Genomic DNA, 20,338 nt, shown 5'->3' on the forward strand with positions numbered 1-20,338 from the left:
TTTGAAATGCCGTTCTACGGCAAATTTATGAAAAAGAAGTCGGCATTTTCGGCGATCTCGTTGTCCAAAACTCTCATTTTGAGTTATAAGAACATTTTATGTATGATATTTGTCATTCGGACCCAAAATTTACTTCGTATTATCCGAGTTCTTAGAGAACTTCGTATTAAGCCGGGTTTTCGAATTATCCCAGTTCGTCTCAACCAAGTTCCACTGTAGTTAAGTTTGTCATAAACACATTACGTAAGGAATACCAGGATAATCTGTTAATTTTCCGTTGTTGATGCTACAGTCCAGTAAAATCACACATGAGGACTGTATAACCTTTTACCTCACATGTGTTTGTCAACTGATGATGTGGACATGGAACGCCAAACATGAATTGCGCCAAACATGAATTGAATTTGGTCAACCATTAACCAGGTCAGGGAACACTACCTACTTCTTAATTGTGTATTATACTCAAACTACCCTATTATAACCAATTGGATTATGGATTTGTTACTAAAAGTAGACAGAATGATTGGTTTTCAAGCTCAACATTTCCAAAATATTTTTCCAATTTGCATTTATTTAACTATGACTATAACTTTTTAATATAAAGCAAAAATATATTTATTTGCATACCAGAAAGCATAGAAAATCAACAGCTGTTTGAGAACAGTACAATCTATTAAATCAAAATTTAGACCTCTAATTCCGCTCCACTACGATACTCTACGTTACGCTCAAATACAAGATCTAACAATGCCCTGTTCGGGGTCATCTCAGCATGACCCCTATGGTTAGCCAATTAGCATGGCGCCTACGTAATCTTCAGTGTGGTTGATTCATTCAGAAGTGTAAATGGCTAGAGTGAGTCCTGAGATGTTCCAATTCTAGGCCAGAGGTCATGTTGAGGTGACCCAAAACAGGAGCGTTTAAATAAATAAATAGTTACAATAATAATAAAAAAAAATAATAACAATAATTGCCATGGTTAATATAATCATATATAAATTAATTATAATTGGATTGATTGTAGATGGTTCAGACCCTCTCTGGTACAGATAACATGCATATATATATATGGAACAAGGAAGTAATTCCAACCGTGTGGACAAAACAAAATTGTCAAATTTTCGAGGCGATCTGCCCCTTTATCAAGACAAACAAAACGAACATGATTACATAATAGGATATGAACAGTAAAGCGGGAGAAAGTAGACAAATATTAAACTATACAGCACAAGGGAGCGCAATTTACCATTCGGCAGTGGCAGCCGAAGGCCGGATCTACAAAAATCAGGTCCACTGAATTACCATATATGGAACAGACACAAATCCTGTGGGAGTTATTCCCCTTGTCGCCATACACGTAATCTGTACGCTGATTGATCAATGGAAAGTAATATTTCTTGCTGTGTATCAGTTTGGGTACACATCATGTGAAAAAACTAGAAATTTCGACACATGCTATTAATCGTTTTAACAGTACAAATATGCATTGTAATAACAAATACAAAGCATCAAAGTAAAGTTTGTATACTCTTCTTCAAAACAAAACAAGAAACTGAAACACACTATGCTGCAAATGTCATATAAGAGAAATCTGCTTGTATTGGTATCAATTTGGGTACAATGACGTTACATTCCTTATGAAAATGAAGCAATGAATTTGACATACTCCACATTATTGAGAACATTTCAATTGATACCATTGGAATTCCTGATTATATAGTATAGCTATATAATTTGAAAGCTGTCAACAGACTTTAACACTGATCATTTATTTGAACATGTTTATTGTCTAAGCATTCATTGACATTGACTAAATTGTGTTTGGTTTTTTTGTTTGTCTGTTTGTTTGCTTTTTTTTTTTTTTGCTTTTGTTTTTTTTTTTTGTTGAATTACATAATTGTAAGATGTAACTGTCAGGCTTTTAAAGCTTGTAGTTGTTGGAGGCTAATGCTCACAAGTTAAGTTACAGAAGACCAATTGCAAATCGGCTAGAGTAATTATATCAAAATAAAGCATATCAACCGAACTAAAAGATTGGTAAATTAGCTAATGTTATTGTTGAAATAGAAAACACCTGTATCTAAGTTACTTTCACTTTCAAAAAAGCCAACAATCACCTGCTGACAACATAAGTCTTTACTTACACCTAGGTATGGCATTTGGGAGAAACTTACCTGTTGTGAAGCTGATATAAGTGTCTCGGTGTGGTACTGTGCGGCATTAGCAGCACTTTGATACATTGCGTTGTATTCGCCAACAAACATATCTGCAAGCTTTAAAAGTTCTGGGTCTGAAACGCTAGCAGGTGAATAACCACCCGGAACTCCAACTATCTCCATTCCATGGCAGAAGGCTATCACACAACTTAGAATAATAAGAACCTTCATTCTCAATAGTCTCAAGACAAAAATACCGCTCTTGAAATCCCTGTGCGTGGATTTATCACTTTACTTATCTTCGTCTTGTGACATGTTTATATACAATAGATAACGCCACCTGGCGAGAAAATATTGAAAGAAGGAGTAGATAATTCGTGGTTGGCAAAACTAAAGGGTGCATACTACCAAAATATTACTTGGACCAGAAACGTGCATATATATTGCAGTGGCGTAGGAAGATGAAACTTAATGGGGGGGCAAAGGTCCTCCATATTTTGTAACACCCCCTCGCCGCCGCACCTACAGAAGGAGATTAAATCAACCCTCAACCAAATATGCTGTATGTATATTTTTCATAGATCATTAAATTCAACCCTTGTATACATTTATAGACAGTGGGGTCGCTAAAAGGTAATTTAAAAATACGCAAATTGGCCAAATTAGCGTGTGAGCGCCGAAGGCGCGAGATATTGGTGTTTTAGGGTGACCCCAGCGGAAAATTTTCAAGAATGGAATGAAGTACGAAAAATGTGCAGGAGGACCCTTTTTTCTTTTTCAAATAAGCATTTTTAGAAATTTTCAGTCGGCGCAAATGTGTGTGTGTGTGTGTGTGGGGGGGGGGGGGGGGGGGGGGGGGGGGGGGGGCAGAAAGACATGTTTCTCCCCCCTCTGCCCCCCCCCCCCACTTCCTACGCCCCTGTTTTGGGCTATCTATTGAAACAACTTTGCAAGAACACTCTACCTCTATTGCGTTAGTTGAAATGATGATAAATGAATGGCCATTAAACAACAAATGTCAGTTACACTCTCAGTGAATGCCCTAAAGATAATAATGAACGTGACGCTAACTATATTGAAACACTAACAGTACTGTATTGAAAGTAATTGTAAAAAATATACAAAATATATTATATTTAATATATATATATAAAAGATATTTGAATCCAGAATTGTTCTATTTAATCATTTTAATGCAATACGCCTTTAACCAGAGATTTTTAATTAAATAATCTATGTCTCTGCTTGAGCTAAACAATAGGATATGAAACTAGAGGAGGGCTTCATCAACTGTGAAAAGATCAACATGCGCGCAGAGGAAGAACAACTGTGGCTGACTAACTGACGCAATTGGGATATCCTTATAGGTCAAGGGGTTTGGACGTGGATATAACGACTGTGATAGTATCGTTACGATCACTAACGTTATATCCACCCCTGGACTATCTCATTGTAAATCTGGAGGCAGTTCAGGAGAAAAAAAGATCAATCACAGGCCCGTAGAGACTTCCTTCAATGAAGATTACAGAGAGCTACGTCCAACTTCTAAGCAACCACAGTCACAGTGTACCATAGTGTACCGCGGTACAATTTCTTTGAACATTCATTTAACGATCAAATTACCTAGCAGGGGTCTTTTGTTATCTCCAGTTTCCAGTCCAGGGATGGATATAACGTCATTACCTAAATACAGCTGTGATGGTATACTGCAGCACCGCCGACGTCCTCAGCCGAGGCCATCCCTCATTGCGTGTTTCGACCCCTTACTCGGTACACTCTGAGGATGGGGGGTCCACAGTAATGATCAGTCACTGCGCGTCGGTGGTGGGTGTCCAGCTACTGGTGTCCTTCTTCATCCACACCCAGCATGAAGATCGTTCTGCTGCCTTACTCCATCCTCTGCACTGCTGTCCTTCTGGTCCTGCCCGACAACCCTAATGCAGATAGCATTCTCCACACAGACTGTGCGGGGAAGCCTCTACATCCAACCTCAACAGGGTAGTTCCATGTATATGCCAGCCCTGCTCCCTGCATTCCGTCAGCAGTGCCTCGTACTTCGCCCTCTTCCTTTCATGTGCTTCACTGCACCTTTCCTCCCATGGGACGGTTAGTTCGATAATGATGACTTTTTTTGTTCCTGGTGACCATAGAACCATATCCGGTCTGAGGTTGGTGGGAACAATATCCGGAAAAGTTTCCACAAGGTCCCAGCTATGGAGATTTGCTGATACAGTTGGAACTGCGGGTACTTCCAGATTTCTGTCCAGGATAGAACCCGTGGTTCTGTGTCCCACCTTGTCCAGGCCCCCTGAACACCTAGTTCCACTGCTTCAGAGATAGTAAACCATGGAGTACTCGAGGATGCAGTGATAGTAGCCTCTGGAGTATCGACGATGAGGATGACTATATGCGCATGCCTACATATGATCAGAGCATGGGGCCTGTCGGTGTAAGTATCTGATTCCCCCCCCCTTTTTTTTGAAGGCGGTGTAGGTAAACCTCGTTTACTAGGTTTCTCATGCCCTGTTTCTCTTTTGTATAGTCTTTCAAGTCGTGAGTGTCGGCGCGATGGTAATTTTGTCTCGCCTTTTCTATACTACTAAAAACTAGTTCGTGCTCGGTTTCTCTGATGCTTTGGCATTTACCATCCTCGATATTCCAGGGGTTCCGATCACTTACGATCTCTACACCCCTGGACTAGCTTATAGTAAAATTGGAGGCAACAGAATAGAACAGGTAATTTAGTCATTTGATGTACATCAAAAGAGCCGTATGTAAATCAAATGACTAAATTACCTGTTCTATTCTGTTGACTCCAGTTTTACTATGAGATAGTCCAGGGGTGTAGAGATCGTAAGTGATCGGAACCCCTGGAGTACCGAGGATGGGCATTTACATGAAATTCGGAAAATTGGCGGCTTCTAGACCACTTTTATCTTCATGACATCGACACTCCGGTGTTTTTTTGTTTTTGTTTTTAATTATCTGTTCTCTCACTAGTCTTTTTGTTATAAATCCACGATTAGTTCATGGCATTTTAAATAGCGAATGCCGATGTCTACAATGGCGACAGTTGGCATTCTAAGCTTGTACTCACAGCCTCTACTATTGGTGGCTGAATTTGTTTCATCCTCGACTATCACATAATAAAACTGGAGGCAACAGAAAACAGTAAATAGTAATACGGTCGCCTTCTAGCTTCGCGCTAAGGGGAATTTCCCTTTAGCTCAGTCGGTAGAGCGGCGGACCATATAAGTCCGGGGTCGCGGGTTCGAACTCGGCTGGCGGCACACTACTCTCGCCCTGTTACATTTGGGCCATTTTCGATTATACGGTTTGACTGGTTGGACATAGTTGTTCGTTTATTAATTGAAGACGGACCTTGTGATTTTATATTGCTTTCGGTCGAGCCTTGACAAAGCTCTCACAGGCCTGTATCAAAAACTGCAGGTCCGTCAGGATTTATACTTGAAATAATGACTTTAACCAAATATCGAACCGCTTGTTCAGAATAAACGAAAACGGCCCTGGTGTCGTAGATCACAACAAGCGAAAGCTATACGAGATTTGACTCTCGCCTGTTACTTTATGATTCATTCGTGGTCCAGAGGTTACTATCACTGACGTGGATATAACGACAGTATTTATTTATAACGGTACACTGCAGTTGACTATGTTGCTGCCTTTAGTCTTACTATGAGATAGTCCAGTGATAAAAAATGTAGTACTTACTAGTAACCCTTACCTGGAGTCTGAGTATGGAGGATGAGATTCGATTTACCAAAAAAGCGAAAGGAATTTATATTTTCGAAAAAAAACCCAACATTTTAAGTTTTATCAAATTGACAAAAAAATAAAACAAGAAGCAAAAAAACACCCCAAAAACAAGGCAAACATACTGCATGTGGGTATGTATACGGAACGATAACTCTGGGTATGACAGACTGGCGATACAGGACCAATGAGCCTTTTACCACTTGACAAACTCTTTCACGGGCTTGAACACACAATCTGCAAATATATTTGTAATTTAATCAAACGTATTTAAATAGTCTATATTTAAGCCATAACGGATAATAAACATTTTTTATTTAAAATGCAAGTTGCCCGATTCTCCGAGACTACTACTTCCGGCGACGATTGGGGATGATTTCAAATGTAAGTATTTCAGCAAAAGTTTGACACGGTGACGTTCCCCCATACTTTCATTTTCATGGGATATATATATACCATAGTATATAAAGATCTCAAATGAATTCAAAATAGTAAATCGACCGATTCGCAAATTTCTTTATTAACTTTTAAAATGCAAAACAAAGTGACGGGTGCTACTATATAAAGTGTGCTACTTTTTCTCATATGGTTTCTAGGCAGTCACCCTCACAGTCGACCCTAGGCCTGATCATTATTCTCTCAGCATCGTCTGTGTGTTTTGACTTGGTGATGTCTTCATAACAAAGTTGCACGTTGGTCGTGTTGAAATTAAAACATTTTTGTAATGGCATATCGTTTGATTAGATGATAATTTCTTAACAGATCATGTTTCAATCAAAATTTATAAGGCGTAAACTGTGGAAGGGAGATAACCCAATTATATGATATCAACACCAGCAGACAGGCAGATATGTTGGTTTGTGGTATATAATATTGTATGCATTATTTAAATTTTAATTTGTAAGCAATGATTTACCACATATTATAAATATTTCACAATAGTCAAACTTGTATAATCGAAGTGACATGATTTGTGGCAAAATCAGCTAATCGGGTCACTTTGACCTACTTTTGGTAATTAACCTACATTATATTTAAAAGGACATGAACCTAAATAAACCATGTAAATTTGAGTAAAATACATATTTAAGACGTGTCAGATACCTTACTAAGTAATATATATCAGTTATTGTGCAAATGTGTCAAATAAATAATTATAATAGAAATTCCATCTTCCTGTATTTTGAACCGGCCCGGTCAAATTTTGTTACGATAGTATAGTAGTGTTGAACTTAAGTGACCTCCCACAATGCACTGCACAAATGTAAACGAAATGATGGGTCAAAAACGTGGGTGAAGCGAACACAAATGAATTCTGATAGAAAACAGTGTACTTCACGAGTCAGTTACGTGCACGATTTGGAAAGTAGGTAAATACAAATGGATCGTTGAAAGCAAAAGACGGGAGCAACTCCCCACTTTATATTTGCGTGATGTAAATGAAAAGTCTCGTTTGACTTTTGACTTATCATTACGCTAAATACAAATTGTTTTATAACAAATATGGCTTAAACTTCATTTGTAAACCATCGTGAATTAGAAAATAATCTTAAAATGTGGAAAACAAATATTCCTTGTCATGTCAGCAAGTTTGTTGTTCATTATAACCTCGCTTTCGGCCAGCTTTCGTTTTGTGTTCCAAAAATAGAATATGACGGTCTATTTTTATCATTTTTGAGGTAGGTATTCCCCACATTTTCCTGTCGTTTTAGATAACCAATCATTGTAATAAAATATTCAATAAACATCTGAAAACCATATCTAAGCATACAGAACAACTTATTTAAGGGTGATGTCCCTTTAACATTTATTTCACTATTTTTGACAATTATTTTTATCTGAAAATTGTTTACAAACTGTGTGTATGCGAGTAGTGGATACTCCTTAAAGTTTGCAAACAATTTTTTTTTTCATAACCCGATGAATTTAAAAAAAAGAAAGTTATTGGAAACTCCTTCTTTGTCTATGTTGACAGGCAATGGAATAGGCATTTTCCCTTGGCTAACTACTTTTAAGTGTATTATTTCAAACATGATATTTTTTTGCATCAATACAAAGTTTAAACATTTTATCATGGTTTGATATTACCATAATGTCCCGATCAATATGATTTGATATGATTTTTGAAAGCATGAAAATCAGCAATTTTACCTGATTTTCGAAAATCAGACATTCAAAACAGAAGTGCATTTTGTTTTATTAATAAATAAGTTAAAACATTTTTCCTGTCCAAAATCGTACTCAAACGGTTTAAACTATCTGAAAATTTAATACTGATCTTTTATAACATATATCAAAATTATTCTGTTGTGTTTTACTATTTAAGAGTTTATCTAAAAAACCCTAAACTCACACCGTAGGTACATCTGCCGTTTGTAAAAATGGCAGAGTTGCCAATCTCTATGTATGTATGTTTTAACACTTGTTTCCGAATCTGATTCATGTTGTACTGATTTGATTGAGTACTGTTTATATGTTTATTAATGAATGAATAAAATAAAGTTTACATTAAATTAAAGATGCTCCACCGCTGACAAATGGTATTTTTTCACTATCAAAAACAGGAGCAGACGATTTAGTACTTTTCTTCAGTTACAAAAATTACTTACTTTACACCATAACCACTATTGAAAAGTTTGACTTTTTAATTTTACAACAAGTTAAAAATATAAAAAAAATAATTAATTGCATTCTGAAAAAATTCCGTGGCACTACATCATATATGGAAGGAAGCACTGATTGCACATGCACCAAAGGCAAAATAAATTATTTTATATTATTTTTTGTGCTAATTAGACATATATATATATACACGATTAAACACCAATTATTGTTCAAATGATGAATACCATTATGCTCTGTCGGCGGTGGAGCATCTTTAACAAACAGTGACATCAGTGCTTATAACATATTTTATGATCTATTTGATAAAATAAAATATGTTTAAATGTACCATTCTAATGATTTTTTCAAGAGATTCTTTTTTCATAATCAATACCCAACGTCAATGTATCTCTATTGTGTGTTATGATAACATCAGGGTTTCGCGCTATTCTCATAGCGTTATGCAAAAAAAAATGTTGGCCAATCAGAAAGTCAGATTTAGTATGAAAACAAAGAAAAATGATGAAATTATATGAAATTATTGACCACATATACTTTGCATATCTTCAATATAACCCAGTGTATAACCAATCAGTAAGAAAAACAAAAACAAAAACAAAAAAACAATGATAGATTTTTATCTGATATCTTTTCAGAATGCTGTAGAATAACCCAATTGATGAGCAGATTCCTCAAAGATGGCTTACCATCTCCAGGACCCACGTTTCTCTACAGAGAGTCTGACACTCTACACTGGAGGCCTCAATACCATGGTCAGGATGGCAGCCCCTACTCAGTCTGTCAATCTGGCTCCCCTTCTAACACATGCCCCTATACCTACAGGGAACCCACAACAGGAACAGCCCACAACACCTCTTGTTGTACGCACATCTTTGTCTATTCCTTCCCAGCAGCCAGGACAGCTGCCACCACTTCAAGCAGTGCCACAGGTCTCCACTGTCAGCTCTGCAGCGCCACCTGTGAGACAAAAACCTCAGATTCTAGAAAAGATGAAGCTGTTGAGAGATTCTGGGAAATACTGTGACTTAGTTATTGATGTCAAAGGGAGGCAATTCAGGGTTCACAAGAATGTGCTAGCTGCCTGGAGTCCCTACTTTGACTGTCATTTGTTCGGTGATGGCTACACATCTACAGATCTCATGATCGTTAACTATGATAACCATGAGGTTTTCTCAGACTTACTAGATTTCCTTTATTCAGGGAATATAGCACCCAGGGAAACTAATTTCCTTCAGTTGCTGCATCTGGCTGTGAGTTTTCAGATTGATCCCTTGAGGGGAGATTGTGAGGAATACTTGAGGTCTAATCTTCACCTTGGCAATTTTATCAGCACCTACTTCCTTTGCCAAAAGTACAGTCTAACATCTCTAGAGGACTTCATTGCTGGATTTTTGCAGATGAATTTATCAGATGCTGTAAAACAAAATGAATTTTTGTCTCTCCCAGTTGGACGGATCCATGCCTTCCTCTCTACAGGTCGCATGGAACAAATTAAACCTGAAGTGAAATTATTTCTGATCATCAGCTGGGTAGGTTTTGATGTGCAAGACCGCGAGCGTTATCTGGTGATGCTGTTAAAACACATAGACTGGTCAACTGTGGCAAGTGACTTTCTCCTGGAAATCAGCAGAACAGAGAATTTCTTCACGACGCATGAATCTAGTCTGTATCTTTTGCTTCAAACCTTGTACAGCTCTCAGATTTCACTTGGACCATATGTTGAACTTTTTCCAGCTCTGCGACAGACGTACTCCCACATTTTAAACAACATTGTTCAGATTGGTATTGTTACGCCTGAAATGGAGACATTCTGTCCAGTCACCGTGAGTGTGTCATCCATCATGAACTCTTGCACGAAACATGATGCAGCAGTGAATACAGAAGTAACTGGGCCAGATGTGGAGGCAGCTATGCCGGCCCCTCGGAGAATGAGTATCACACGAAATGTTGATATGAATTCTGATGACAGTGTCGAGGGTAGTGACCAAGAGGAGGAGACTGAAGAAATCAATGATCATAACTCGGAAGGGTCTCAGCAACAGGTGCCTTATACATACATAGATGTCCAGTCAGATGCTATGAAAGTACACAAACGGAAAGGAATGCCAAAGAAAATTAAGCTCATTTTACCAGTTCCTCCCCAAAACAAGCTACGAACAACAAGACAAAGTATACGCACACACAAAAACAATGCTGAAGAACACTCGACATTGAAAACTAGAAGTGGTCTCTCAAAGAAAGCTGTTCTAAAGCTAGAGGATAAAAATGAAGATGAAATCATTGAAAATGTGAATGAAGATGAAAATAGTATTGATCAAACTGATGAAAATGAATATGAAAACAATATAGAGATGGATGTGAATCTGAATAATGATTTTCAAGATGATCAAGAATATTCTTCAGAGAATGAATTGCAAACAAACACATCTGATCCTGATTCAAAAAAGTTAAAAGTTCATAAAAAGCGAAGAAAACCCAATTTCAGTAGCTCAAGTTTACCTAAAGAAAAGTTAACAAGATCATGTGGTGTTTGTGGTTTTAAATGTACATCATTGGCAGTCATGAAAGAACACAGAGTAAAAGCCCATTTTAAAAATCTGTACTTTGAGTGTAAAGAGTGTAACTTTCACACAAGTGTGAACAGAGAGTACTTGGCACACATGCGTAAACACTATGAAGGTCCACCTTTTCGTTGTAAACAGGAGGATTGTGACTATTCCTCAGATAAGCTGCAATGTGTCATCACGCACCAACGTAGTCATACTGAAGATCGACCATATCATTGTGACATCTGCAACATGAAGTTTAAATCCAGAAACAACTTTTTCGCTCATCTGAAAACTCATTCAGGTATGGTTTTGTTTTCTTTAAAATCTTTGAATTCATAAAGATGATCATGATATTAGTACATATACGTACTGCATTGTGTGTTAAAATCCTTTCAATGACCAAGCATTTGCAATGTAGCATGGTGATGAATAATGAGCAAACACAAATATAGCATAATTAACTCAGAAAGCAATAAAAAGGAATGATTGTAGGTGGATATTTATGCTTACTACTCTCACAGTTAAATCTCAATCAACATTGTTAACCACTAACTTGGTTAAATTAAAACCAGAAATTGTTCTCTGGACAACTAATTATATACTTCAGATTCAGAATTCAAAATGAATTCAATGACCCCATGAATTGAAACATTGGTATGGAATGAACTTAATTGTATATATTTTCTATTTGACTTTTAATAGAAGATCGTCCTTTTGAGTGTAATGTGTGCCATATGAAGTTCAGGACACGGAATACGAGGGACACTCATCTTGTGACTCACAGCAATGAACGACCCTATCTCTGCGACTTGTGTGGATTCTCAACCAAGTTCCAGTCTCATCTCATCTCACACAAAAGGATTCATACAGGTAATATCAGATTCGGATACAATTTAAGTAGTCATCCAAATTGTACGACATATACTGATATACATAATGCAATATTTTTCTAAAATTATATCTGTTTTTCTGCAATCTTATATTTTACAGCTTTCGAAAAAATTCAAACTTGCTCAGACTGAGACTTTTGCATCCATGTTATATGTATTCGCCATAATTAGTGACCAAGTTACTAAAAAATTATAACAAACGGGGGTCGCTTATTAGGGAACCAAAGGAAGTTTTAGACAAAATATTTTAACTTATAAGCACACAGTTGTAAAACATTGCAGCTTCAACTCCTTTTCCAGAAGAGGGGAGGGCCACATATAGGGGGAGGGGCGCTAATTATAGCGAATATGATATATTTGAAGATATTAAGACATCTATATGTGGTAGTATATACATACATATATGTGTTTCCGGAGGTAAAATACTTCCGTGTTTTCTTTCACAGGTGACGTTTTTCCTTGTACATACCCAGGATGTACATACACCACTCCAAAGAAAAGTCAACTGAAAAATCACAACAGGAAACACGAAGATGTACGCACATTTGTTTGTGAGATCTGCATGAAGTCTTTCAAAGAAAAAAGTCATTTGAACCGGCATGTTAAAATCCACACAAGAGAGTCAGACTTCAAGTGTGATTATTGTAGCTACACAACCACACGGTGTGACAAACTCAAAGCCCACTTTGACAAACATCATGGAGAAAATGCCACAGCGAAAACACAGTACAAGAAGAGGAAAACGAAAGAGACTGTACCGGTGGTAGGTAAATCAACAGGAAGACAGGAATTTGATCATGCCTACACCATGCCGCTCCCAACAACTTACATCCACGATCTTCAAGGTAATGTCCAGGCTATCCCTGGGCTTTTACCTACCAATGAAATGAACATTGCATCAATGTCTCTGCCTGTGACCTTGGCCTCTAATCTAGACCAGGATGGAGTCACCATGGAGGATCGCCTCAGTATTGTCAGTGTAGCTGAGGGAGGGAACATAAGTGTCAATCAAGGTCCTCCTATGATTCACACACATAGAATTTCTGTACAGGATGGTGATCATCGTGTCATCATGACAGAGTCTGATCAACGGTCACTCCTCTCCGAGTCTGATCAGCGGGTGATCATGTCAGAAGCGGATCAGCGGTTACTTTTGCAGGAAAGTGACCACCAGTCTTACATACAGCCACAGGTGCACCTACATGAATCCCAGTCTTCAGTCAGTCAGCAGGGCTTGGCTTCTCCAACTTCAGGCCAGTCCCTGCAGGCTCAAGCAGGGCAGGACTATGGTGGTCTCAGTGCTTTTATGGCTCTTTTTTGATCCCGAGAGTTCTGACCTTTTATTAATTTATTAGAGTGACTTCCCTTATTTAATGATATTTATAGCAATAGTTTGAGAGCTGATGTGGGTCTAGAATGACCAACCTGGACAGGAATATGGCTTTACATGATATAAATTGTAACATGTCTAAATCTAGGCCGTGTTCTTCAAATGTCCAGCATACCAGCATCATAAGGCAGATAAAAGAAGTGTTATAAAAACTTTTAATACCAACGAAAAGGCTGGGATTTAATGAGATTCTTTTTCACTATTTTATTTAAATTTATTTATATTTTCTGCCGGATATAATTTGCCCAATAGCTATGAAATTAAAATAAAAGTAATTAACATTCGATCAGCTGAGTTTCCTGTTCTACTTTCTGTAAACCTAATTTTCTTTCGCGTGCAATTTATTTTGTGATCCAGGTAAATTTGCGAAAGTTTATCTTCAAGAATGAATACCACTTATATTGATATGAATTTCCGTTCAATTTGTAAATCTGTGAATGTTTATCTTTGTGAACTTGTTTGGGAATGGAATCACAAAATTTGATAGCTGCAAAAGGAAGTTGGTTTACAGTACCTATTAATATATATATATTTATATTATAACATCACAGAACAATATTGTAATGCAATTTACAATGTAACTCTTCCCTGACCTTAACACTAGAAACATATACACTAACCAAGGAATGAAGCAAAAATGTTTTTTATTGGTAAGATGTCTATATAACAAGAAATCAGGGACCTAAACAGTCACTGGAGTTCTGATACAGAATTAATGTGTCATCACTCTTTGCCCCATGCACCTTGATGCATGTCAAGACTAATATGTGAATATATACATTGTTAGCTCACCTTGTCCAAAGGACCGAGGTGAGCTTATGGGATACCGCAGCGTCCGGCGTCCGGCGACCGTCAACAATCGACTTCTTCTCCATAACCACTGGTCGGATTTCAACAAAATTTGACTGGTAGCATCCTTATGGGCTACTAACTATAAATTGTACAAATGATGGGGTTGACTCCCCAGGGGCCTGAGGGGCGGGGCCAAAAGTGGTCAATTTGGCTATTTCCATATAAACGACTTCTTCTCTGAAACAAAGCATGGGACAGCACCCATAATGCAATGGTAGCATCCTTATAGGGTGGGGATTCAAAATTGTGCAAATGATAGGGCTGACCCCCCGGGGGCCTGAGGGGAGGGGTCAAAAGGGGTCAATTGGGCTATTTCCATATAAATGACACTCTCTGCAACTAAGCATGGTATAGCACCCATAATGCAATGGTAGCATCCTTATATGGTGGGAATTCCAAATTGTGCTAATGATAGGGCTGACCCCCCGGGGCCTGAGGGGCAGGGTCAAAAATGGTCAATTTCCATATAAATGACTTTTTCTCTGCAACTTAACATGGGATTACGCTCATAATGCAATGGTTACATCCTTACAGGGTTTGGATTCAAAAGTTTGCAAATGATGAGGCTGACCCCCCCGGGGGCCTGAAGGGTGGGGTCAAAAGGGGTCAATTTAGCTATTTCTATATAAACGACTTCTTCTCTGCAACTAAGCATGGAAGAGCACTCATAATGCAATGGTAGCATCCTTATAGGGTTGGGATTTGAAATTGTACAAATGATAGGGCTGACCCCCCGGGCCTTAGACGGCAATAGATGCGGGGTCAAAAAGGTCAATTAGGCTAATATTTTCATATAAATTACTTTATAGCATATTTGTATGGTATCAGTAGCATCATTGTATGGTTGTGATTCAAAATTAAACTTTAGGAGTCAATTTTGCTTATTTTTCTAATTGTCAAAGTCTTGTGATAATTACTAAAAAAAAACCAGGTGAGCGATACAGGCCCTCTGGGCCTCTTGTATAGTATAACAAGAGCTCATTGGGTCTGAATCGCTCACCTGCTATCTGGTATCATGGTGCATACCTGGTATATGTAATTAACAGACTCGATAAGAATTTCTAAGTTTGACCCAGGTAATACCAAGTCTCAAGACCTCTTGGTTATGGACAATATACCATATTGTTTAAACATTTTAGCCAATTTAATCCCTTAACCTTGAATGAAGGTCAAGGATATTCATTGGAACAAACTTGGTAGCCTTTCATCTGAATACAGTATGTCACATTTATATCAGGTCTCTAGGCATCTAAGTTATTGACAAATCTCTAGGCATCTAAATTATTGACTAAAATTGTTTGAAGATTTTTAGCCTATTAGACTCCTGTTACCTTGAATAATGGTAAAGTCAAATAGTTATTGATGAGGATTTTATTAAATATTTTATCCTATTTAACCCCTGTGACCTGAAATGAGAGTCAAGGTAATTCCTTTGAACAAACTTGCTAGCCCTTAACCCCAGCATGTGACATTGGTCCAATATCAGGTCTCTAGGGCTCTTGGTTATTGACAAGAAGTTATTTTATAAAGATTTTAGCTTCTTTGATCCCTGTGATCTTAAATGATTTTCAAGGTCATTCATTTGAACAAACTTGGTATCTCTTCATCCCAGCATGCTACAGACCCAGGCTCTTAGATATTGACAAGGAGTCATTTTAACATGTTAGCCTACTCGACCCTTGTGACATTGAATGCATATATGGATATACCTATACATGCAGTAATGAGAAAGACGCTTCAGAACTTTTTATGAAATAATTGGGTAAAAAAATTCAAGAATTTTAAAATTTAAGATCCCTCACAAACTACAATATGGCACAACCAGGGATGTAGGGAAAGCTTAATATGAAATTAATTTGATAAAGATCCCTTCAGAATAAACTGACTAGCTTAATATGAAATTAAACTGATTAGTCAAGTAACCAACTTTCCAAATCCAAAATGACTGCCCGTTGGCCATCTTGTTGCCTTTAGTACTTTCTGAGAAATAGTAGTAACAATAGCTAGCTTCAATCTAAATCCAAGATGGCTACCTGACAGTCATATTGTTCACAATCAGATACCAAAATGCAATATGCATATGGGGAGACCACATACATGTATTGAATTTGAGGCAGATCCCTTTAGTTCGGAGAAAAATGCAATGACAAACTTCAACTATCAAAATCTGAGATGACTGCCTGTCAGAGGCCACTTTGATAAAAGATCAATTCCAAATCTACATGAAATTTGAGACGGATCCCTGCTGTAGCCTTTATAATACAGATCCCTTCTGTAGTAACAGTTTAGGGGTAACAAGAATTGTTTCCGGACACCACCTTGGATGTTGCCTACCAAATCTTCACTTCATGCAGTTGGTCCATGGATAAAGTAATCAAATAGTTGACATACAGATAGCGATAGACTGGTATCGGACAACGATCCTTTCAATTGTGTATACCCCATAAACTCAAACTCCAATAGCTTGAACAGCTTGTCTTATATGAAGTACTGTAAATCTGCCTTTGTGACCACCTCTGTATAAAGACAACCTGCTTAATAAGGCCACTTATCTATGGTCCTAAATGACCAATTGTCCCTTGGGTGTTCTTTATAGACTTGACTATACTTGTAATTGTCGGTTTCTTGATTGTCTTGAAACATTTAACATGGTCCTGTCAACGTCCAGTAAACAAGAGGCCCATGGGCCTTAACGGTCATCTGACTATTGGCACAATACAACATAGTCATTTAAAGATTTTAGCCATTTTGACCCCTGTGATCTTGAATGAAGATCAAGGTAATTTAAAAATAAATAAATATGGTAGCCCTTAATCCCAGCATGTCACAGGCCCAATATCAGGTCTCTAGGCCTCTTAGTTATTCACAAAAAGTTGATTCCAGATTTTAGCCTATTTGACCCCTGTGACCTTAGATGAAGGTCAAGGTCATTCATTTGAACAAGTTGGTAGCCCTTCATCCCAGCATGCTACAGGCCCAATATCAGTACCCTGGGCTTTCTGTTCTTGAGAAGAAGTCATTTAAAGATTTTAGCTTTTTTGACCCCTGTGATCATGAATGAAGATCAAGGTCATTCATTTGAACAAACTTCATAGTCCTTTATCCCAGCATGTCAGGGGCCAGATATCAAGTCTCTAGGCCTCTTAGTTATTCACAAGAAGTTGTTTAAAGGACCAGCATGTCAGGGGCCAGATATCAAGTCTCTAGGCCTCTTAGTTATTCACAAGAAGTTGTTTAAAGGATTTTAGCCTATTTGACCCCTGTGACCTTGAATAAGGTCAAGATCATTCATTTGAACACACTTGGTAGCCCTTCATCCCAGCATGTTGCAGGCCCAATATGAGAATCCTGAGCCTTTCCATACTCGAAAAGAAGTTGTTTAAAGGATTTTAGCCTATTTGACCCCTGTGACCTTGAATGAAGGTCAAGGTCATTCATTTGAACGAACTTGGTAGCCCTTCATCCCGGCATGCAGGCCCAATATCAGTACCCTGGGCTTTTCGGTTATTGAGAAGAAGTCGTTTGAATGAAAAGTTTATGCACGGCGCACGACGATGGACGGTACATGACCTAAAAATGATTCTCCGTCTTTAACCATATACCAGTGGTAGAGTATTTATATAAATTACACCAAGAACGCATCTTTATAAATTTGTTTAATATGATAATCTGAGAAACATTGTACACACATGGCTTTACAGAAAGCACAGTAACTATCGTACAAGTACACAAATTTAGATACTATAAAATCAACAGCATTTGTCATCTAATTTTTTTTCTTATCAAAATGTTCCATTCTTATTTAAATTGCTTGTAATTAACACGCAGTCACACCAATCTCACTGCTTAAAAATCGAAGTATCTAGATTTCACAACATTTTACAAGTACAGTTCAACATGATTTTATAATGAGCTCTTTGACCCCACTGTAAAGTCATATAACTGCTTCTCATGGAATATTCCTTTGCCAACATCACATGAGAAGAAGCCTCGATATCCAAGAACTTTTACCATCATATTGGACTTGTGCTCAGTGCGACTATGTATTGGAACAATATTAGTAAGAGGCTGTTCTATTGTCATATGTTTTCCAAAAGGTCCAAATGTAATGATCCGACCCATTTTCCCTCCTGCCATCAAGTGAATCTCTCGCACTGCTCTCATCGGAACCATGAAGCCTAATGCAACTCCCATCATACCTGAAAAGAAAAAATAATGCATTTGGTTTTAGTTTTTTCCCACCGTATCAAATGAAGTTATTTAATTAAGTTATGTTGAATTAAGAGTCTACTTATCTGCTTTCAAATAAAAATATTGAACTATCTCAAGTATCAAATACCAACATGGTCATTTCCAGTATGGCCAGAAAGTATCCTGTGGCTCATTGAATTGAGATCTTGTTGATGTTGCTACATACCATGCTGTTTCATTAAACTCAGTGAATAGTTCACAGAGTCCCTTAATAATATTGCATTTAGAGCACAACTCATCCTCAAAATGCCTGGGGTCACTTCTGTTGTTGTAGCATACCAAAACTGAAGGCTCTGTGTGTGCCAACATATCTTGATGAGACATCCTTGTTTGGTCCTTTCATTATATGCATCAAATTAATTGAATTAAATTAAATAAAAGGAAGTCTGTAGGCCTGTGATTGGTCAGTCTAACTACCTTTAATTTGAGCCTATGGCATAATATTCCAGGAGTAGATATTACGGCAGTGAAAGAAACCCCTGGGGTTTCAAGGATGGGCAAAAATACACAGGGGAAACAACATGGGGCAAATAAGATTTATTTTTCTAGATTATTTTCTACAGATTTAATATGGATGTATCAATATTCCTAGTATCTGAAAGTGAGCTTGTAAATATCTTACCTACTAAAACTATCAGCAACATAAATATGTATCGCAATACTTTGTTTCGTAGGGAAAATCTGTTATACCAAGCTTGTTGTTTTTCCTCCTCAGTTTCAGATGGAAGAGCACCGAATAATGTCCAGGCCATTTCTCCCACCGCAATTGCCATACAGAAAAAGATCAGTCCAAACCAAGAGAAAAATGTATAAAATGCATCTGCTTTATGGCAACTGAATAGAAGAACATCTTGCTGAACATTAGTGTCCAGATCAAATAGACTTTTGAACTCTTTTTTGGTATTACGTTTAGGTGATTTATATTCATTTCCTGTACTGAACAACCGGTATATTTTCAATCCCCAAATAACACTGCTTTCGTTTTGAAAGATGTATTTAGGAGCCAACAGTAATCGCTTCTTAAATACAGTACTAAGTACCGAGTTCCTGCAGAGATCATTGGAAATAGTTTTTGTAGGTGCCTGTGTCAGGCGACGGATAGTAGAAATTCCAGTGTTTTTTGCAAGCAAAGAACAATTGGTGATGCATGATTTTAGAAAAAAGTTATGGCTTCTTGAAAATAACAATGCCATTATGAGAAAGACGTTGAAATCAGCACATATACAACTTTTCCATCCTCTTTCATAATTTTCAGTTTCAACATGGAAGCATGCAAAGAACATTGATTAAATTGATCTGAATCTATGTGGCGCTTGTATCAACTATAACCCGGTTTCGGTTTCGGTAACGACTTCGATGGATTTTTTTTTTAATTCAAATTAATTTTAACTTTTTTAGTTTAGTGTTTGCCTCACATATTCTTATCAATTATGTTTTTAATTTGAATGCCACCTTTTAGATATACACTGTATATATTCTATTTGTTTTATTATCGCCGTCTTAATATTTTCCGGATATTGTATCCTATCACCGATTTCACCAATGAGATTACTAACTACTGACAGTAAATGTTCGGCCTACTACAGACGGATGAAAATTGACAATTGAGATAGTCTACGAAATAGTCTAAAGAACATTGGTAAGTTGTATACGCTACATAAGACAAGTAGTCATTATCAAATTTAATATACATGTGTATACCATGATGGTACTGCCATTGGCACGAACTGTCAGACTGACATGAATCGTCTGCAACGTCACATGAAAATGACAGCTGAAATGATACTTGAATTTTGATTTTGATAATATTCTTTATGTATGTAAACACACGGATACACAAGTACATAATAA

At 37.4% G+C, this 20,338-nt stretch overlaps 4 protein-coding genes across 7 annotated transcripts in view; 2 read left to right on the plus strand and 2 right to left on the minus strand.

Moving 5' to 3' along the window:
* The window catches only part of LOC138318705 (uncharacterized), a 43,199-nt gene extending 40,701 nt beyond the window's left edge, over positions 1-2,498 (minus strand). For both annotated transcript variants that reach the window (XM_069261330.1, XM_069261329.1), the window contains exon 1: positions 2,175-2,498. In XM_069261330.1, coding sequence (XP_069117431.1) covers positions 2,175-2,387 — 213 coding nt within the window. In that variant the 5' untranslated portion in view covers positions 2,388-2,498. The remainder of the gene's footprint in view (positions 1-2,174) is intronic.
* Positions 2,499-6,226: 3,728 nt separating this feature from the next.
* On the plus strand, positions 6,227-13,670 carry LOC138318707 (uncharacterized). The gene is made up of 4 exons (XM_069261331.1): positions 6,227-6,314; positions 9,191-11,405; positions 11,807-11,974; positions 12,441-13,670. The coding sequence occupies exons 2-4, from the start codon at positions 9,233-9,235 to the stop codon at positions 13,313-13,315; spliced, it is 3,216 nt and encodes a 1,071-aa protein (XP_069117432.1). The 5' UTR covers positions 6,227-6,314; positions 9,191-9,232; the 3' UTR covers positions 13,316-13,670.
* A 4,207-nt stretch (positions 13,671-17,877) lies between these two features.
* LOC138318709 (transmembrane protein 223-like) lies at positions 17,878-19,777 on the minus strand. The gene is made up of 2 exons (XM_069261338.1): positions 19,110-19,777; positions 17,878-18,435 (listed from the first exon to the last, which is right to left on the minus strand). Exons 1-2 carry the CDS (start codon positions 19,768-19,770, stop codon positions 18,140-18,142), a joined length of 957 nt encoding a protein of 318 aa, XP_069117439.1. The 5' UTR covers positions 19,771-19,777; the 3' UTR covers positions 17,878-18,139.
* Positions 19,778-19,849: 72 nt separating this feature from the next.
* The window catches only part of LOC138318708 (calcium permeable stress-gated cation channel 1-like), a 50,331-nt gene continuing 49,842 nt past the window's right edge, over positions 19,850-20,338 (plus strand). For 2 of the 3 annotated variants that reach the window (XM_069261332.1, XM_069261337.1), the window contains exon 1: positions 19,850-20,126. The gene's annotated coding sequence lies outside the window, so the exon portion shown is untranslated. The remainder of the gene's footprint in view (positions 20,127-20,338) is intronic. The other variant, XM_069261336.1, reaches the window with a different exon arrangement.

The sequence above is a fragment of the Argopecten irradians genome, chromosome 3 (assembly GCF_041381155.1).
Source record: "Argopecten irradians isolate NY chromosome 3, Ai_NY, whole genome shotgun sequence".
In the NCBI taxonomy this organism is placed as follows: Eukaryota; Metazoa; Mollusca; class Bivalvia; order Pectinida; family Pectinidae; genus Argopecten; species Argopecten irradians.